Genomic DNA, 20,828 nt, shown 5'->3' with positions numbered 1-20,828 from the left:
CTATCTCTTGGAGAAGCTGCTAAAAACATCCAACAGTTTATCTGTCTTGGCATTCAGCTAGGCAGCAGCAGCTGGAATCAATGCCACTGCTGCTGCTCCTCAAAGCTGTTGCAAAGGGGAAGAAATCCTACCGCAGGGTGAGATCGACATTCCTATCTCCCAGAAGACACACACGCTGGCACCGTCATCATCCACTAGATCAGAAGTTTTGAGTCTCCTTATCAGGTGGGAGCTTCTTTGCTGGCACTTGGATAGACTGTTGCCCTGCCAGGACTATGATCATCTCAATGTTATGGAGGAGTAAAACACCCTGTTATAAAAAATGTTTCTGTTGCAGTAGAAAACTCAGATGATATATTTCATTTTCAGGAGATTAGGAAGAAATATAGCAAAAAGTCACATAAAACCACCTTGTTATCTCCATATTTTTTCCAGGAGTACATACTGAGTAGATGTTATTGGACATCTTTGGAAAGGGGAGATATGTCAAAGAGTATGAGGTTACCTTTGCTAAATGATGGAGATATCCCTAACAATAAATTAATATTGCTTCTGTTCCATATCCATCCTGATATTGTAAGCTACTGAGGCTGCATAGACAAAGATTTCTCCAGACACCTGAATGCAAAAATCTTCTGCCAAAAGCCTTAGTCCTGGCATGAGTAGACTATTCGAATTAAGCTTTTTAGCAAACAGCAGTAAGTGAGCATTCCTGTGGCCATCAGCAGTAAATATATAAGCATCAAAAAATGCAGCACCTCCAAACTGTTCAGCTTGGGCTTTATCATCCAGTCAGTGTAAGCAGAAGTATCATGGTTTGTACAGTATCTCATGTACTACAAGAACATTTCTTGATGGACAGGTTTGCAAAGGCTTGTTTTCCCTCTCTTTTCCTAGGAGCAGCACCTGTAAGACCACATTCTCAATATATTTAACATGGCCATGGCCTTGAAGAGTTGCATGCAGCTCTGTGCTTGGATCTTTTCACCAATTCCTTTTACAGTTGTATTCCAACTATTTTACATGTCCACATTTAAAAAGCAATGGGAAAAACAACCACCCAAAGACAGAATTCTACATTAGTGATCCAGCCTGTGCATTTTTATTGTTTTTTCTGAATGTGAGTGAGATTTTTATATGCCTTCCTTAACAGATTTCTTTGTAAATAACCTCATTTTTTTTTCTAGAGGAACAATAATAATTCATCTAATATTCATGACTCATATCACATATATCATATTTGATACATTTATTATTTTATAATAGGATTTTTGTTTTCTTTAAGTATGTTGCAAACTTTCAAAATAAATACATAGTAAAAGGCCAAGGCAAGCCCTTAATTAGTCTGTTTGTGACAGGAAGAGATATTTATCTTTTTTCTTTTCTTTGTGATGACCTCAGTGCAATTATACAAGCTGAAGTATATAACAGTATCACAGTATCACTAAGGTTGGAAGAGACCTCAAAGATCATCGAGTCCAACCTGTCATCACAGACCTCACGACTAGACCATGGCACCAAGTCCCCTCTTGAACACCTCCAGGGATGGTGACTCCACCACCTCCCTGGGCAGCACATTCCAATGACGAATGACTCTCTTGGTGAAGAACTTTGTCCTCACCTTGAGCCTAAACTTCCCCTGGCGCAGCTTGAGACTGTGTTCCCTTGTTCTAGTGCTGGTTGCCTGGGAGAAGAGACCAACCCCTTCCTGGCTACAACCACCTTTCAGGTAGTTGTAGAGACCAATGAGGTCACCCCTGATCCTTCTCTTCTCCAGGCTAAACAATCCCAGCTCCCTCAGCCTCTCCTCATAGGGCTTGTGCTCAAGGCCTCTCCCCAGACTCGTTGCCCTTCTCTGGACACGATCAAGTGTCTCAATGTCCTTCTTAAACTGAGGGGCCCAGAACTGGACACAGTACTCAGGGTGCAGCCTAACCAATGCAGAGTACAGGGGCACAATGACTTCCCTGCTCCTGCTGGCCACACTATTCCTAATGCAGGCCAGGATGTCGTTGGCCTTTTTGGCCACCTGGGCACACTGCTGGCTCATGTTTAGGCAGCTGTCAATCAGCACCCCCTGGTCCCTCTCTGTTTGGGAGCTCTCCAGCCACTCTGACCCCAGCCCCATAGCCCATGGGGTTGCCATGGCCAAAGTGCAGCACCTGGCACTTGGACTTGTTAAATGCCATGCCATTAGACTCTGCCCATCTGTCCAGTCAGTCGAGGTCCCTCTGCAGAGCCCTTCAACCCTCTAACTGACCAACATCTGATCCCAGCTTGGTGTCATCTGCAAATTTGCTGATGGCTGACTCAATCCCCTCATCCAGATCATCAATGAAGATGTTAAAGAGGATGGGGCCCAGTACTGATCCCTGGGGGACGCCACTGGTGACTGGCTGCCAGCTGGATGTGGCACCATTCACCACCACTCTCTGGGCTCGGCCCTCCAGCCAGTTCCTAACCCAGCACAGAGTGTTGCGGTCCAAACCACGAGCTGACAGCTTAGCCAGCAGTTTACTGTGGGGGACGGTGTCAAAGGCCTTGCTGAAGTCCAGGTAGACTACATCCATAGGCCTATGGTAACAGGAATTTAACTTTCTACTGATGCAACACGACAGGAGACCATTTCACAAAAAACACTTCAGAGTGGTTAATAGCAAATCATGTGTCTATGGATTTTATTTTTTTAATTGTTTTTTTTTTTGCAAGCTATCAGAATGGTTAGCATGACAAACTTTGTGATTGCTGTTTTCACATCTTTTTTGCAATATCATCTATCTTTCATAGGCCATACTATGAAAATGGTGGCAAAACCCTCTGAAAGCTTCATTTTGTCGATGCTTTTGTGCTATAATTTAATTGACTACTTACCTTTTTAGTTCCTTAGAATCATATGTAGTGCACATTTTGCTATTTACAGCCTTTTTCTTGGCACTAAATAAAACCCAAAAATGTGGCTACCAGTTATTTCACAGCTTTTTCTTCATCTGAAAAGACTGCTCCCATTTTGGAGTGGATACATTGTTGGCAGAATACATATTAACAGCTCCAATTAAAGCTGACTAATATTTTTCACTTTGCCAAACTCTAATGCTTTGCAATTTAAAAAAAAAATTATTGTTATTAATTCAGTCTGTACTGAAAAAAGTTATTTCAGCAAAATTTATTCTTCTGCCTCCTAGAAGGCAATTTGAGAAAAATGTATTGTTTGGATCACATTAATATTTTAAAGTAACTTTTGCTGTACTTCTTAAAATCAAATTTGTCAAGTTCTGAGGTTTTGGAACATCTGTTTATACATGTTCAGAAGAAATATACTTGAGTCAGCAAGAATCTGCTGAACATGTAATCTACACTGAGCATATTCCATTCTCACCTGGATGCCCAAAAACCCTCCTGCCAATATGCTATAACTCACAGATAAAAATAACCAAATTCTAAAGCATTAAAAGCTTTTTGATCAGTGTTCATTTTTTACTCCTTAGAAACTATTATGATGAGGGGAAGTACAATAAAATAGAAGATTTGGGGGTTTCTTTTCTTCCCTTCCTTTTTTGACTTCATGACAGGCCTACTGGAACTGAGGAGCTCTCCTGAAGTTCAGGGTAGTGAGCTTGCTGTGCACCCTGTCCACCATTTCATGATCACTGCAGCCAAGGCTGCCCTAGAATTTCACATTCCCCATCAGACCCTTGTTGTTGGTGAGAACGAGGTCCAGTACAGCCCCATTCCTTGTTGGCTCCTCTGTCAACACATTCCAGGACCCTCCTGCACTGCTTATGGCTTGCTGTGTTGTCTCTCCAACAGATACTGGGGTGGTTGAAATCTCAGGGCTTGTGAAAGTGAGGCTGCTCCTATCTATTTATAGAGGGCCTCATCCACTTGGTCTTCTTGATATGGTGGCTTGTAGCAGGCCTCCACTATACCGGCACCTGACCCTGCCCTCCATTTAATCCTTAGCCATAAGCTCTCAGCTAGCTCCTCATCCATCACCAGGTGGAGCATTATGGACTCCACCTGACCATTGGCACAGAGGGTGATACACCCACCTCACCTTCCCTGTCTGTCCTTCCTAAAGAGCCTGTGCCACTTCATTTCAACACACCAGTCTTAGGAGCCATCTCATCCCATTTCCATGATGCCAATCATATCATAGCCCTGCAGGCATGCGCACATCCAAATTCTCTTGTTTATTCCCTGTGCTATGTATGTTGGCACAGAGGCATCAAGTTGGCTTTAATGTACACATTATTAAATATATTCACATTATTGTCAATTCAAGGAGCTAGACTCAGGAAGCCTTTTCTTGCCCTTTTTTTTTTCCTACTTCCTATGCTGTATATTTAATATGTACTTATCCAAATCAAAATTTGTCCAGGCACCAGACTTTCGGCTTGAATTTTGTGATTAGCAGTGGGTCTTGCAACGATGTTGTTAGAGGATGAGCTCAAGACTAGCTCAGCCTTTTAACTCACCAGTTGCACCCCATCATCACATAAATCCTGATTTAAAATAATCATTTCAGCCTCTGCAAACAGATGGGGCTGTATAAAAGGACACGGCTGCAGGTCACAAAACACTCAATGTACTTTAATTAAAACCAAACACAGGCAGTGGCACGCAGTGGCACGCACTGTCACCAGAGCACTGGCCAATCTGAACAGGCCATTTGGAACTGTCAGAGCCCTTCTCTCTTCATGTTCACAGTCTCTTCAGACTAAGACACTCCAAACAGTCCACTCAATTCCATCCTACAGTGATTTACTGAGTTTGAACACATGAACAAAACTTATTAACTTGTATAACCTCCTACATGCTACAGACCATCAAGTTTCCCACAGTAATATACATACAAGGTCAACAAAACAATCAAATCTGCACTTCAGAAGAACAGAAACTACTTGTTGAAGTATGCTCACATGGCAGGAATCAAGGCTGTGACTACAGCCCACAAAGACAAATCTGAGTTATCCAGTGCTGATAGGGACAGGCACAGAAGCATTGGGTCAGCCTAGGTTGTAAAAACACTTGCTAGCTGTGCTGTGCTCTCTGCTGCTGCCACATTGACATACCAATACCCAATGTGGCTGCTTTGAAGGTCCTTTAATAAAGATCTTTGAGTTAACTTTGAGTGAAGTTCTCACGGACTCTCCATGTTTTGGAAGAAGCCTGTATCTTCTAGCTTTTGAGTTCTACACAGGGTTTGCCTACAGGACCTTTGGAGAGACTCAGCATTAACTTTGTTTAAACATCTTGGATTCAAAGGTCTGGACTAATTCCCACACATGTGCCAGCATTACACACCCATTTACCCAAGCCGTTGCCTTCAGCAATATGGTCAAATCAGGCTCTCCCTATGAAACAATGTCCAGGGTGCAACTTAAATGTCCAGTGGAATGAAATATCTTATATACCTTTCTCTCTACAGACAAAAATGATAATGACTCCATGCAACCTGGAAAATTCTGTACAGGAAGGAAAATTCTGTGATTCTGTGAAAAGAGGATGAAAGCAGGGCAGTTTATGTGTTTTGTTCAAAATCAGGAGCTGAGGCTGGTAATATAACTCAGATCACCTAGTTACATGATCCATGCCCTACTGAAATACAATTGAGTTTATCTTTTTGTTCTGTGATTTTATAGCACCATGTAAAATGAGAGTTGGATTTTGTGATGTAGACACTTATGGAGCTATACATCATAAAAGCCTCCTACTGGAAACATTGCTTTTATGTTATTACTGTTGTTACTCTTGTCATTGCTGCTCATATTGTTATCTTTTCATGTCCTCAAGAAAAATATTGAAAACAGAGAAACTTAAATACTGCTTTGATGTAAATAACACAACTTAAAAGTCACTTTAAAGAGAACTAGAAGCAGGCTGTGGAGCATTTTCTACCCTGATACATGCATGGTATGCTGTAGAACAAGTCTGAGGACTGTTTTAGCTTACACAACACAAGCAGAAGCCATAGCTCAAGAAACTTTTGAGTGTGTCTCTCATCTTCAATTGCATCTGAGTCCCATAACCTTGTCTCATGAATCTCTGCAGCAGGCAATTCCCATTAGTGGTCACACTGGCTAGGTCAGCTTGGTTTCCTTGGCTGAGTTGGGGGTCAAGTGCAGGACAGGGATTAAAGCATTGCTTTGAAAATACATGAGATGGCAGCCTGGCTGTGGGAAAGCACACAAGGCAGGACAACTGTGCAAACCTCACACTTAATGCTTAGGCTTGGACAGGTCTGCAAAAATAATCTTCCTTCTGGTGAGAGGACTGTAGAAGTAAGGAGGGATGTTGTATGGGGAGCAGCTTCTTGTGTGTTCCTACAGCATCAAACATAACAGCTCCCTGATGCTTTTTGAAGCTCTTGGAAACTAGCGTAACAAAAATGATAATAGATTATCTTCACTTTTATTCCCTATCTCTCTTCTCCCAAATGCTTAACTCACTAAGAGGAGGGAGGGGAACTGAACCAGAAATGGGATACACATTCCCTGCAATCCAGAATCACATCGTAACTTAGAGATGTTGTGTGCAGGTTGCTGACAGGTTTGAAGCCATAGCTTAGAGAAGCCCTAAATCAGCTCTTGTATTTACACTTCTCTTTCCCCCTCAGGAGCACTGCACTAATCACTTGCAATCCTCTTCTTGGAACTGGGTGGTAACTTCGTGCAGTCAAAACCACTCTTTGCTACAATTAAAGCTTGTCTCCTTTATTAATAGATGTAATTACAAGGTCACACAGCCCTTGCTTGAAGAAATGTGTACATTCTTCTGACTATAATCCTAGCTTTTATTATCTAGGAGCATGTAGAAAGTGTTGTGTTGTGTTTTGGTGTTTTTTTTCACATGTTCTTAAGAAACAAGAGAAAAAGTGTTGTCCTCAAAAAGAGCATCAGAAGGGCTGGCTATGTAAACAACAATTCTGCCTCACAGTCTGCTGCACAGGTCTCAGTATTTGTGACTTACACCATGGGGTAAGGGTAGACTGAAACTTACTAGGTATGCAAAGAGGAAAGATGTTCTGTTTCACAAAAACAGTGGATCTGGTTTTGCCAATGTATGTGTGAAAGGCAGCCAGAGCCCTACTGCAATCAATAGATATTTTTGCTCTGATGGTTCTGCTTTGCCATTGCTCTTGCTTCTCAAAGCCCATGGTGCTACTAAGCAGTTGCAGTAGGGGCCAAGCAGTAACCTCCATCAGTGTCACTCCAACGCATACATTGTTTGATACCTTGTTCTATTCAGGAAACGGGTGGGAAACTGCTCTGGGCTGGAATGAGTTTTCTATGTATGCCTCAGAGAGCAGGGAGGATAAACAGTTTTGCTTATTCTTGCACTTTTTAAAACCATAACTAGCATACTACAACAGGGAGTAATTGATATATCTATGGTATTTTTGTAGAAGCACACAAAAATATGTTGTAAGAATCTTTTTCAGTATGATTTTCGCATTAAAGATTTTAACCTAATTTAATACTTAACTTGAACCCTTATGGAAGGTAGTGCAACCTAAGAGCTCAACCATGGGTATTTAATGCAGAATAGAACATGTAATTGGTAAAGTGAATCTTAGCATATCTTTTGTTATGGTAAAATGAATCAACAACCTTTCAACATTTCAGTCTGGTTTTGCACAGACATGTCCCTTTGTGGAGTTGTTTGCATGACTGGAGCCTCCATTTACTTCTATTATTAGAGAGATAATTAGTGCATAATGAAAAATATTTGAACAACCATCTCTATTATAGAGAGCTGAATTTAAAATTATTCATGATACTGTACTTTTTGCTCAGCAGGAGCTAGGAACACCACAGGGTTTGCGTGTATAATCTGTCCACCTTCCATCTTATGTGTGGCTGTTTTGTAATGCAAATATTGTTCTGTTTAAGGGTGGAACAGGGACAAAGCTTCTTGTTCCACATATTTTTTTTTTTATTATTTTTTTTTCTTTTCACCTCTGTGTTCTGTAACTGTCTACAAAGCAATTCCAGTACTGTCAAGTAAAATCCTGACCTCCTGGGTTTCATTTCTTTTTCTCTTTCTTCCTTTTTCCCTTTCTTTCTTCCTTCCTTTCTTTCTTTCTTTTCTTTCTCTCTTTTCTTTCTTTCTTTCCTTTCTGTTCCTTCTTTCTTTCCTTTCTTTTTCTTTTTCTTTCTTTCTTTCTTTCTTTCTTTTTCTTTCTTTCTTTCCTTTCTGTTCCTTCTTTCTTTTCTTTCTTTTCTTTCTTTTTTTCTTTTTTTCTTTTTCTTCTCTTTCTTTCTTTCTCTTTCTTTCCTTTCTTCTTTATTTTTAGCTCTTTTTCTTCCTTTCTCTTTTTCTTTTTTATTTTTCTTTTCTCTCTCTCTCCCTTTCTTTCATTTTTATTTTTCCTTTCTCTCTCTCTTCCTTTAATACAGAAGTTATGCCTTTATTACTGATTCATAACTAACTCATAAAACACCAATGCAATTATTTTGTGATAGCGTATGTGCCTTTTGTTGGGTGTTTGTGCTGACCACAGATTTTGAACAAGAAGGTATTCTTATTTGTTGTATTCCATGCTCTTGATCTTGATGAGATGGTCAAGCACTGCTTGAAGCTGAACTTCTGTTCTATCATAAGAGAAGTGATCGAGTGCTTCTTAATTTTCCCTGTGGCTAACTACTAGATGGGGCAGTCATATTCAGCATTGGAGCTGAGGCAATGTTTTCCTATGTTTTTAGTTAATATTTAGGTAAAAACTGTATTTTGTCTGAATGTCAGGATTCTTCTGCATTTGTTTTAAAAACCTTGAAACTACATAATGAGATTTTCTCAGGCTATAGTAAGGTAATAATTTGGTTCTGAGCTCAGAAGCCTTAGGAAGACAGTTCAGTTCTATAGATATGCTATAGAAAAAAAAAATAAATATATATATATATATGAAGCCCTCTAGAGAGAAGAAATCTCCATAAAGCTAGACACAACTCGGCTGTAGCATTCATCCTCAGAAGATTAAGGGATAGAGAACTTCAGTAGGAGAAACAAAACTTCCATTGCAATAATTAAACAGGGTGGGTTAGGGAAAAGAGATCACAAATCAGTGAACCTTATGCCTCCTCTGTACTTGTGCTACATTCAGCTTTGCTTGTCACCTCACATGATATGAACACTGAAATGAGTTCATGCTCAGACTGATGGAAATGGAATAGATCACTTTAGAAGACCATAAGATCTATGTTACTAGGTAATTCATATGGGTGTTGCAAAGAAACATTAAAGGAAGACCACCAGCAAGCTAATCAAAGCCAGGAAAAGACACAAGGTGGTTGCCATAGATTACAATGTGATGACACAGGTTTCTGAATTCTTGTTTCCCTGCACAAATCCAGAGGAAGGGGAGAAGAGAGAAGAGAGAGACAATGGGAAGCACTGTTGAGGATGGGCCAAAACAATTTCAATGACTGTTAGATGAATTAAGAAGGCATCACGACAGAAGAGAAAGATTTCTTTAGTGTGAATGTCTATACCTTCAAGGCATGGTGCAGCTTCACCATGCATATCTTTTGTGCCAACTGCTTTTTTTTTTTTTTTTGTCATTTCTGCCTGTGTTAGATTAAGTTTGACCAACAGGAGGCAGACAGCCAAAGGAATACAGACCTCCTGAGCTCCTTACTGAGGATTTGTGGGAAACATATAGAAAACCAGTTGCTAACTGTTTGAAAGAGTCAGATCTTGAATTCTAAGATTGCATGAGAAATATTTATATTATCTACAGTCAGGAGGGTTTTCTAAATCCTCCTGGATCAGATCAGGTGTAATGTGACAGCGTTGCCACATATTTTACCACAGCAAGTTAACCTAGATCAAAGTCCTTTTCAGATTCCTTCCTCTTGGGAACACCATATTTATTCTACTGGACTCGTGATCTCATTAGCAATACATTTTTAGCTCCTTCTTGGACAAAAACGTATCAATACTTCTTAGTAGTTGCTCTTCACATGGGAAAAATATTAGCAGTTTAGGCAGAGGAACTTTCTTTTAATCTGACTGCTTATAACCGAGTATGTGCATTACTTACTTTTGCTGCATATTTACCAACAAAAAGATACATACAAAGATAGCAATATACTTTTTTATTATTTAAATATAAATACCCTACAAATGAATGGCTGATAGCAGAAAATTCCTTTCCCTTCTAGCTTAGCTCAGAAACCACAAAGTCACTGAATTTTTAATCCATTCCTATTTCTCACTCAGATTTAGTAAAAGAATGATATAGCTCTTTACTGGAACACCACAGGCATTACTGCACTTTTTAGGTGTAGATAAGGCTGCTACATTCTGCATTGGGAAAGTGGCTGAAAGGCTTTCTTGTTAGGCCTTCAGTTCACAATCTCCAGCAAAAGCAGAAATGGAGGCCATGCCTGCAGCAAGCAAAACTGAGCAATGAACAGACATCTCAGAGGAGTGCATATGTTCACACAGCTGAGTGCTATGTAGAGATACTATGTGGGTCTGGTGAGCAAAATATTTATGTTAGCCTAGCACTGCTTTCAGCAGCAACACTTCAACACCACTGGGCAGGCCCAGTACCAAGTTACTGCCTTTTAGGTTTTCAGGTGCCTTGCAAAGGTTAAAGAGAGTCTTCATGGTCTGAGTGGTGATTCTTAGGCAGACAATGGAGGCAGGGAACAAAAATAAAAACTAAGATCTTGCTTGAGGAGCTCAGAGTTTTCTCCTGCAAGGTGGCGGGGACCACAACATGAAAAGTATTCAACTAGGGCACCACTCTGGGAAATGTATTGCTACAGGTCATGCAGAAATGACAGTTCAGTTTTGTAACTACCAGAGAATTGGTTCCTGATTCCTTCCATTCTTTCTCCTCTTCTCCATGGGAAATGGACTCACCTGCAGTACTTAACCAGGAATAGCCTCTTCTTAGACTGATGTTGAAGTCTCTGAATAGAACAGTGGTAGTGACTGGAACCAAATGCAGATGTTCTGTGACTTGGACCCTTTTTCCAGGCTCTTCCAACTCTGGCTGCTCAGCCTGGTAACAAGCTTCCAGGCACTTGCAGAAAAGAGGGTTGGAAAGCAGGAATGTGGATATGTCTTACCTGACTTCTGGAAGGGGACCAGGTGTATTCAATAGTGTGTCATGCTACAGCTATGAGCATGACACCAGAGTGATATTTTCAGGATCAAAATTCAAGGAAAACAAGCACATCTATCAGTAGCAGAAACACTAGAATCAAGTTTGTTCAGATTCCTTATGACTTTTACACCTTTCCATGACAACAAGTGCCTACAGTGATTCTGACTTCTCTTTTTTCATTTTTTCTTCCTAATATACTACTCTCAGTAGCTCTCCTTTTACTGCATATTTCCAGTCTTCCTTCCCCAGTATGAACTCCCATTTCTCATTTATTGTAGCTTCCTTGTTTCCACCACTTCTCTGCATCCAGATTCCTCCCTGCTTAGCTGGGCAACAGGCAATGTGGCAGATTGGGAGACAGCAGATTTGATTATCCAGGGAGTATTTGCTTGATCAGGCAGATAAAGCATTTGCAGTAGTCCTTTCCCCAAAAGGCCAACAAATTATGCACTGCCCTTCATTAAACGTTTTAGGAATTTAAACCTCTTTGAGATCTTTATCCTTCTGTAAAATTCATTTGGAACTGGGCATCACTGGGCAATGCCAGACAGATGGTATAATCACATAAGACTCCTTTCACTGGGAAGTCACATTGAAAAAAAACAACAACAAACATAACAGCAAAACCCACAACAGGCAAATGTAGCAAAAATAGTTATGGTGCTTTTTGGAGACTGGATGGAGGCACAAAGATTTGACAATTTGACAGATTATGCAGTGATCAGGATGAGAAGCAATGTTTAGAGTGCCCCTCAAAATGTTAGGAGTCTTTTGGACAGTGCTTACACCTAGGTGCTATGATGTACAGATACCTCTGGTCACTGGCTACCAACAACAGCAAAGGCTGTGAATCTGTCATGACAAATCCCATACTAGCTCAGAAGGAATCTGCTTCCTTCTGCACATTCAATTCTCTCCTCAAGCTCATCAGTTTGGGGACCTTTGCTGTTATTCTGGTAAGCATGTCCGCAGTGGCAGCCAGAAGCATTTGAGAGGTGCTGAGTATAGGGGCACAATGACTTCCCTGCTCCTGCTGGCCACACTATTCCTGATACAGGCCAGGATGCCATTGGCCTTCTTGGCCACGTGGGCACACTGCTGGGTCATGTTCAGCCTACTATCAACCAGTACCCCCAGGTCCCTTTCTGCTGGGCTGCTCTCCAGCCACTCTGACCCCAGCCTGTAGCACTTGATTAGGGTTTTTGTGGCCAATGGGCAGAACCTGGCACTTAAGATGTGTTACATCTCATTCTGCTGGACTCTGCCCATCTGTCCAGCCTGTCAAGGTCCCTCTGCAGAGTTCTGCTACCCTCTAACAGATCAACACCTGCCCCAACTTGGATGCCACACAACCAGTTTATCACGTGTCTTTTAAAAGGTACTTTCAGTGTTGCTGTGTGGAACAGAGGACACTCAGGTCAATTTCAGTCTACCTTGCTAAAGACATTATTACTATGCTGTGTATGAAATCTGGAAATGTGACACAGTTAACGTGAAATCAGTGAAGCCATTGCATCTAAACAACAAATCCGTAGTGTTGTAATCAAATCAGTGCTGGTGGCCACTGCCTACAGCAGCTATGTGCACCACTGCTCCAAGAACAGCAGCCGCTGTCACAGAGGGCGCTGGGATGGGGCCGCTGAAGATCTGTGCCTGCTGATCTGTGTCCGCTGTCACTTACAGCGTGTTCTTCATAGTTCTGGCCCCTGCTCACCCCACGAACCGCGCCAAGACGAGGGAGGCTGCGGCCCAGCTGCCCCCGGGGTGTGAGATGCAGGGAGGCTGTGGCCCCGCTGCCCCTCGAGGCCGGCGCTGCTCCATGCCTTGCCGGCGGAGTGCCATGCCGTGCCGGGCGCCTCGGGCGCGGCACAGCCAAAGGGAAAGCCGACGCCCGGATGACTTCCCCCTGCCCGAGCGGGGCGGGGCGGGGCGGAGGGGCGGCCACCACCGCCACCGCTTCCCGGTCTCTTGTACCGGCTACGGCCGCGCCCGTTCCCCGCTGGCAGGCCGCACCGCAGCCGTGTCCGCCGCCGCGACAGGCACCATGAGCGGATCCGGCCCCGAGACAGCCCAGCCCAGCGACGCCGAGGAGATCCGTCTCCAAGAGGCCGAGCAGGACTGGGCGGCGGCCAAGGCTTTCTACGACAACCTGGTTTCCAAGAGACCCCGGCCGGTGAGTTCGGGCGGGCGGACGTGCCAGCGGGCCGGGGTCGGGTATCCGGAGGTTGGGGACTGAGGGATGGGGGCTACTCGCCGGCGCTACCCTCCGCTCACTCTGCAGCCCAAGCCCCAGCACGCCATCACGGTGGCCGTCTCCTCCCGAGCCCTCTTCGATCTGGTGGAGGAGCGGCGGATCTACGAGGAGCAAGGGGTAGAGAAGTACGTGGAGTACCAGCAGAACAACGAGAATGTCACACTGAAACCCGGACCGGCTTTCTACTTCGTCAAGGTAACCGGGCCGGGGCGGTGCGACGGGGAGCGGAGGATGCTGCAAGGCCAAATTTCGGGAAGAGGAGGAGTCCGCATCTTCCTTGGGCGGGGAAGCGTTCCGAGAGGTTGACCCCCCCCCCAGCCCGGAGCGCGCCTGGGCCAGGGAGTCTAGCATCAGTTCCACATCCCTCTAAGGCTTTGCAGTCTCCCCTCCTTTCCCCTCCCCTCCTTCTCTCCCCTCTTCTTTCCCTTCCGCCGGCTCTAATTCTAAGCGCCTGCGGGACATCACGTACAGCTAGCGTTACCGGGACCGCAGTTTTACCTCAGCACCACAGTTTGTGTCTCCCGGCTCCGCGCTTCGCACCTGAGCCGGCTGTGAGGAGCAGCTCGCAGTTTCTGCTGGACACGGAGTGCACATGTTCTAAGGTCTTTTCAGTTAGGATAGATCCCCAAATTGAGTTTGTGGCAACCTCGTAGGCAAAAAAACCCCAAAAACAATAAACCAACAACTGAAATCATCTTAGTTCCTCATTCCGTTCTTACGTCCCACTTATAATAGGACTACTATGATTAAAGGCAGTGTTGATTCAGTATTATTCGATTTATTTTATGCAGTATTCAGCATTGTAAAGGTGTTCTTAACATAAAAGCATGGCCATAAAATAGTTCACTTTGTACACCAGTGAGCCTAGACTTTCTGGTGAATTTACTTCATCTTTTCCTCTCTATGGCAGCTAGCCCATCTAGCACAGCAGTTTTCATGAGAATTTTTAGAGCTCTGTCAAATTCATTTTGAATATAAATAAAATTTGACTGTTTCGACTCCTCACACTTTGAAAATCATAGCTGTTAGCTATGCCCAGCTAAAGGCATCTTGACATCTGTTCCCTTCCAGTATGCTGTGTGCATTTGAACTCTTCATACTTTAAGAGTCGTAAATTGCTTAAAGGAATCATTAGATGAGTCACAAGAATCATTAGATGAATCACAGGAATCATTAGAGGTGCATTTTTTGGGTGGTACTTTCTACTTGGAGACAAGGCAGAAAAAGTTGTAACATATTTTTGGTTTGGAATCCTTTACTGATATCTTCAAGATACTAACTTAAAGGCATTATATCTCATGATTGCAGCATTTAATCACAGGCCAAAATCTCTTTGGGCTATAAAGTCTACTGGGCACTGGACAAAAAATGGCATCTCCTCCTCCACTCCCCTGTACTCTCTAATACTTTAAGAAATTATCAGTGCAGTAGAGTATTAGCAGTAGAAATGGGTTATGACAGTGCCAAGATTTTTTTGCCTAAGCCTTATATCAGGCTCTCACTGAAGAGGTTTCCTAAGCACAGTCCTTCATGACATAGCCATGCATTTTAAAGTGAGATTCCTAGAACTTAATTATGAAATCTATGTTTCAGTTAACAACTAGCCTGGCTTTTTAAAGCAGCTTACTCAAAATCCACCCAACTTGCATTCATTTGATGATTCATTGTGGATTTTGATGCTGTAATCACGAAGAATTCCCTTTACAATCACAAACCAGAGGCCTGCATATAAACCTAGAGCAAAAAGTAAGTTTTATTCCAAAGGAATAAGGTTCTAAGTAAGGTGAGAGAACAGATAGATACTAAGAGAGATGAGCAGTTGAAAGGTCAAGGAAATAAGAATGCCAAACTGTGGATGTAACTTGTTGGCCCATTATCTTTAGAGGTCTCGAATCAATCTGTCTCCTCAGTGCTGTCAAGGTAATCATGTTTGACAGGGTATGACTTTGTGCACATTATTTAGAACAGTCTTCAACACGTGAGCACCTGAACTGTGTCAGTGAATCTTTGCATAAGTAAATGGCCCAAATTTGCATTTGTGTATGCAAAACAAGCACGTGAGTAGTTGCACATATAAATTCCTTAACGATTTCTTCTCAATTTCACAAGAGCAATTTTCAAGTGGACAAGATAAAAAAGAGATTAATAGGGATTGTGGCAGTGTTCACCATGCATTGATTTATTCTGGATGATTGTGGCATCCTGAAAAAAAGGATTTCTGTGATAAAATAAATTCTGTAACAACAAAAGAAACTGGCTTGCTTCCTTTCAAATCAACCCAGTCAAATGGTTGTTTGGAGCAGCAGACCAGATGGGAATAAAACAAGTTCAGGAAGTTAAACTATCAGGTTTTCCACATTTTTCTTCAAGACAATCCTATCCTTAGAAACCACAGGGATTAAGAAACAAGACACATTGCACTTGTCTATTGACTTCCACATTTTTAACCTGCAGGCTCTGGAGCACGTCAATGCTCGGCTTCTTGAGCTGTACCCTGACGATGAAGAACGGTTTGATATTGTCCTGATGACTAATAACCATGCCCAAGTGGGCGTGAGACTGATAAACAGCATCAATCACTATGGTAAATGAAATAAATACTGCTTTGTAGAAACTGCTTGCTGTTACATAATAAAATGAATTCATTTTATTTTTTCTGTTCTGGGCTTGGTAAAAGCAGCTTCTTTGATATTACACCCATTCTTCAGAGGATTGCATTTATTTTTGGGTGTCAGCATAAGGATAATGTAAAAGAGACTTAATTGTGTTCAGAGCTTGTCAGCTGTGAATCATAATTTCTGGGAAGCCCTTAGAGTTTTGTCATCTGGTATTTATGCCCTCCCATCCATACACCTTTGCAGCAGTTATTTTGCGGTCTTAGAGGGATTTCTTTTAAAAATTCTCAAGGGCTGACCAAACATTGTATTTAAAGTTGTCTAACTTGTTAACATTACAGTAGACACATTTTTATTTTGTAAGTTTCCTCTCAGCTGTAGGCTAGTGTACCTTTGCACAGGTTCCTTCTACAGGTTTGTAGTGTCAAGGCAGAGTCACACCTTGTTGTGCTCTTCTTACTTTAGGCTTAACAATTGAACGGTTCTGTATGACGGGAGGAAAAAGCCCTATCGGTTACCTGACTGCGTATCTTACCAACTTGTACCTCTCAGCAGATTCTGAAAAAGTGCAAGAAGCAATAGAAGCAGGTTTGAAATTACTCTTTGTTGTTATCTCTCCACTGAGCTTGTTAAAAAATGAATGTATTGTGTGTCTTTCACAAAAAATAATGTTGCTCCGTCGAATGCAGCAAGTCATGAATTTATATGCTGCAAAACTATCACATATTTTTACTTAGCCGAATAAAATCAGGCTAATTCTCTGTATTGGTCTTCTCTGAAGCTTCAGCCTGCTGATACTGACGACTTAATCATCCATGCTACAGGAAATGAACTCACATGCACACCTACTCACGTCTATTCAACTTCTGCTTGAATAGAGTCATCTGTTTGATATGACTTAAAGGAAAAAAAAAAAAGAAAAAAACCTTGTGCATTTTGTAAGGCGTTAAATGTAGAATACTCTAATCTCTAACCTGGGCTTTATTCCAGCAATGGTGCAACAAAGCATTCTTTACATTGTCATTCTGAGTAACAGACTTAGCTGCTGAACTAGAAGGAAAAGAATTTTGTTATTTCTGCAGACAGACCTCCACACCTTCATCCTCTTCTGCATCAGCTGTGCACCTGTGGGCCCTTTGCTGACTGCAGCATTTCTGAAAGCACACTTAAATGCTGATAGAGAACAAAAGGCAGTGACTTTTCTTTCTAAATAATTTATTTGTTAGTTTGTTGCTACCTGTACTCAGGAATACACTTCTTCCCCTTTAGTCTGCTCTCATGAGACTCCACCTCAAATACTGCTTCCAGTTCTGGTGTTCCCATCATAAGAAGGGCACAGAGCTGTTGGAGAGGAAAGCCACAAAGATGACCCAAGGGTTGGAATGAGGATAGTCTGAGGGAGCTTGGGAAAAGAGGCAGCTTGGGTGGGACCTTAGAGCTGCCTTCCAATAGCTGAAGGCATCCTACCGGAAGGCTGCAGAGGGACTTTCCATTAGGGAGTCTACAGACAGGACAAGAGGGAATGGTTTTAAGCTGAGAGAGAGTAGACTTAGACTGGATCTTAGGAAGAAGTTCTTCAGTATGAGGGTGGTGAGACTCTCGAATAGGCTGCCCAGAGAGGTTGTGAATGCCTCCTCCCTGGAGGTGTTCAAAGCCAGGCTGGATGAGGCCTTGAGCAGCCGAGTCTAGTTGTGAGGTGTCTCTTGCCCATGATGGGGAGGTTGGAGTAGATGATCTCTAAGGTCCCTTCCAACCTGAGCCATTCTATGATTCTCATTTGAACAAAAACCAGCAAATAGTTTGATTCAGTGGTCTTGTTGGAACTTCCTGCTTTGTTTCATTTGCAGCACACCTCAGTTTTTGTATATTATATGGAAATGAAAGGAAGTACATCTAAGAAGTTCTGTCAAGGAAACAGATCCTATATATAAATGTTACAGAACAGCCATTAGAAATTAGCTTTAATGATTGTTTCTGCTCAGTGTATATAAAGGTCACCACAAATAAATTGTTGGAACCAATTGACAGTTTAATGAATGAGTTTGCAGGACATGCTAACTGAGGTTTTCTGATCCATTTCCAGGCATCGCATCAGCTACAATGTTCACTGCCAACAAAGATGTTCCTTACTCAGATACACAGTTGAGAGTGGCATTCGATGGGGATGCGGTTCTCTTTTCTGATGAATCAGAACAGATTGTCAAAGAGCAAGGATTAGACAGATTTTTTGAACATGAACAGCTGAATGAAAATAAGCCTCTTGCACAGGTTTGTCCTTTGAATCAGTGAGTTCTAAACATCTGTTATTTCCACTTCAGTTTCCCAACTGAGTCAGCCGTGCTTAGTTAATGTGAATGAGTAACTTTAACCCACCACAGTGTGTATGCTTTAAAATGCATGTTTGAAATAAGAAGCCCACCATTGAAGTTCTTTCACACGATCTTACACTTCACTAGGAGAACATGCACCAGCAGAGGTTTAGATTGGATTTTAGAAGAAAGTTTTTCACTGAAAGGGTTATCAAACACAGGAGTAGGTAGTTGAATCACTGTTGCTGGAGGTATTTAAAAGAAGCATAAATGTGGTGCTAAAAGCTTTGCACTGCACTTGGTAGAGGTAGATAATAGTTGGACTTCACTTAAAAGGTCTTTGCCAACCAAAATGATTATATAATTCTGTAAGGCAGTGATTTACAGTTGTGTTTTAGTTGTAGCATTAGAAAAAGGAACGGCTGCTACTGATTTCCTTGGGTTTGGGTTTTTTGTTTGTTTTGGGGTTTGTTTTTTTGTTTGGTTTTGTTTGTTGTTTAATGTAAGTAATATTATTTTCAAACACTGGGATATTCTAGTTATTGAAACAGGATAATGTCTGTGCTTAATTCCAAGCAGGACTGCGCCATTTGTCTAAAAAACAAATTTTACTACTCGCTTAAACTGGAAGACCAATTCTGCTGTTGTTTAAAATGATGTAAACTCAAAGCTAATTTATGAAAATACTGGACAGTGAAATATATCACAGTTTGACCCAAAGTATCACTTCTTTTAATCAGAGTGTAATCATAATATTGTCATTAATTGGAAAAGTTCACTCATGTCTGTGTAATTGGGTCTGTTACTGGTTTTTGCATAGAAGAAAATTGCAGCTCATGGTTCATAGTAAAAAGAGTTAAGTGTTTTAAAGAACATTAAAGACTATAGTTATACTTCATATTGCAAAAGATGTTGTAAGGCTTAGTGAGAATCAGTTTCATACCAATTAATGAATTTCTAGTGAGACTGCAGGCCTATTTGGACACATTACACAGAGAATTTGCTGAGTAGCACAGCATTAGGGAAGGGATCCTGTATGTAACTGGCAATCTGGAAGACAATAAAAGAATTATTTTGGGAACTATGGGAAAATACTAAATATGCTTCTGATATTTCACCTTCAGGGTCCTTTGAAAGGTTTTCTGGAAGACCTAGGGAAACTCCAGAAGAAGTTCTATGCAAAAAATGAACGATTAAACTGTCCCATAAGGACCTTCCTGGTCACAGCCAGAAGCGCAGCGAGCTCTGGAGCCAGAGTGCTGAAGACTCTTCGTAGCTGGGGCTTGGAAATTGATGAGGCACTTTTCCTAGCAGGAGCTCCTAAAGGACCAATCCTGGTGAAAATCCGCCCTCACATATTCTTTGATGACCAGATGTTTCATGTTGAAGGAGCACAGAAATTAGGCACTATAGCTGCACATGTTCCCTATGGCGTTGCTCAAAAATACCATAAATCTGCGTAACACGACAGCATCATTAGCAATTAGGTTCTTAACTCAGCCAGCCTCTGATATACCATTATATATCTATGTCTGAAAACCTCTACATTTGTATATTGTAAGCACTATGTTTATCAATTTAACTTCTGGGTAGAACAGCTTTTAAAGGAAATATTTTTCATATAGGTAAGTTTTTAACAGAGTTATTTATTAGCATTTTTAAGCCGTTCAGGTTTTTTACTTGCCTGGATTGAACACTGTGTTATTGGGGAAAGATTTGTACTGATTTTATAACCTGAGACATAGTTTGAGAGACAGAAGAGTTACATTTTCTCTAAAAAACTGTTGAAGGGGTCTTTATAATAAAAATCATGCTGCAGTGCTAGTTCTTGATGGCTATTTCTGAAATTACCAAAAGGGCAGTTTACATATAAGTGTTTACCTGTTGGTGATCTGCTTTTTAAGTGTGTGTTCAGTTTGTTATCACAAGGTTTCATCTCCCAGTGAAATGTTAGCTTATTTTGTGTCTACAGGAACCCTTTATTTTTCTATATTATTTTCCTATTCAAATAAAGCTGGCTTTATAGAACATTGTTGTTTCTCTGTGTAGAGGTTTTAGCATAATTTTGTATGCAGAGCTTGTGTAATCAATGTCTCTCTTTCCTCTGGATGTTTAGAGCCCTAAGTGACCACTTGCAACCAAATTTGAAAGAAAGCTCAGAGAAAGAAGCCTCAGAGATACTAAAAGTCCCAACAGATTTCTTAGGGCTGAGCAGAAGTCAGAGATACATGAGTATCTTGAGTGGGTTGAGGGCTGAAGCTTTAAAACATATTCCTTTCAAGGAGCAGAGTATATACCCTGAGTAACACTGTTCATGGAACTCTTAGTTTCTTGACTAGATTCACTAGGATTTACAGATGGTCTGTGATGTACTTGAACTCAGTTTGGCAACCTCACCTAAGTTTCCAGGAGACAGGTGCCTGTTGAAGTCATGTAAATTTGCACCACAGAGCTATTCTGCCTTGTTCCTTTATCTCAGTGTCATCCATGTATGTGAGTGTCTTCCAAAGGACACAACTAACATCTGTCAG

At 41.7% G+C, this 20,828-nt stretch overlaps 1 protein-coding gene across 1 annotated transcript; it reads left to right on the top strand.

The window, feature by feature from the left end:
• The first annotated feature begins 12,975 nt into the window (after window positions 1–12,975).
• NT5C1B (5'-nucleotidase, cytosolic IB) lies at window positions 12,976–20,294 on the top strand. Its single transcript, XM_009909461.2, has 6 exons — window positions 12,976–13,292; window positions 13,401–13,568; window positions 15,828–15,957; window positions 16,454–16,576; window positions 18,072–18,256; window positions 19,422–20,294. Exons 1-6 carry the CDS (start codon window positions 13,164–13,166, stop codon window positions 19,758–19,760), a joined length of 1,074 nt encoding a protein of 357 aa, XP_009907763.1. The 5' UTR covers window positions 12,976–13,163; the 3' UTR covers window positions 19,761–20,294.
• The last annotated feature ends 534 nt before the right edge of the window (window positions 20,295–20,828 follow it).

This window comes from Dryobates pubescens, chromosome 3 (assembly GCF_014839835.1).
Source record: "Dryobates pubescens isolate bDryPub1 chromosome 3, bDryPub1.pri, whole genome shotgun sequence".
Lineage (NCBI taxonomy): Eukaryota > Metazoa > Chordata > Aves > Piciformes > Picidae > Dryobates > Dryobates pubescens.
This window is presented reverse-complemented; position numbering and strand designations above follow the sequence as displayed.

Coding starts and splice junctions, on each gene's coding strand:
- NT5C1B (XM_009909461.2), top strand. CDS start 13,164: ATGAGCGGATCCGGCCCCGAGACAGCCCAGCCCAGCGACGCCGAGGAG. Junction 13,293..13,400: donor TTTCCAAGAGACCCCGGCCG/GTGAGTTCGGGC, acceptor CTCACTCTGCAG/CCCAAGCCCCAGCACGCCAT. Junction 18,257..19,421: donor AAAATAAGCCTCTTGCACAG/GTTTGTCCTTTG, acceptor TTTCACCTTCAG/GGTCCTTTGAAAGGTTTTCT.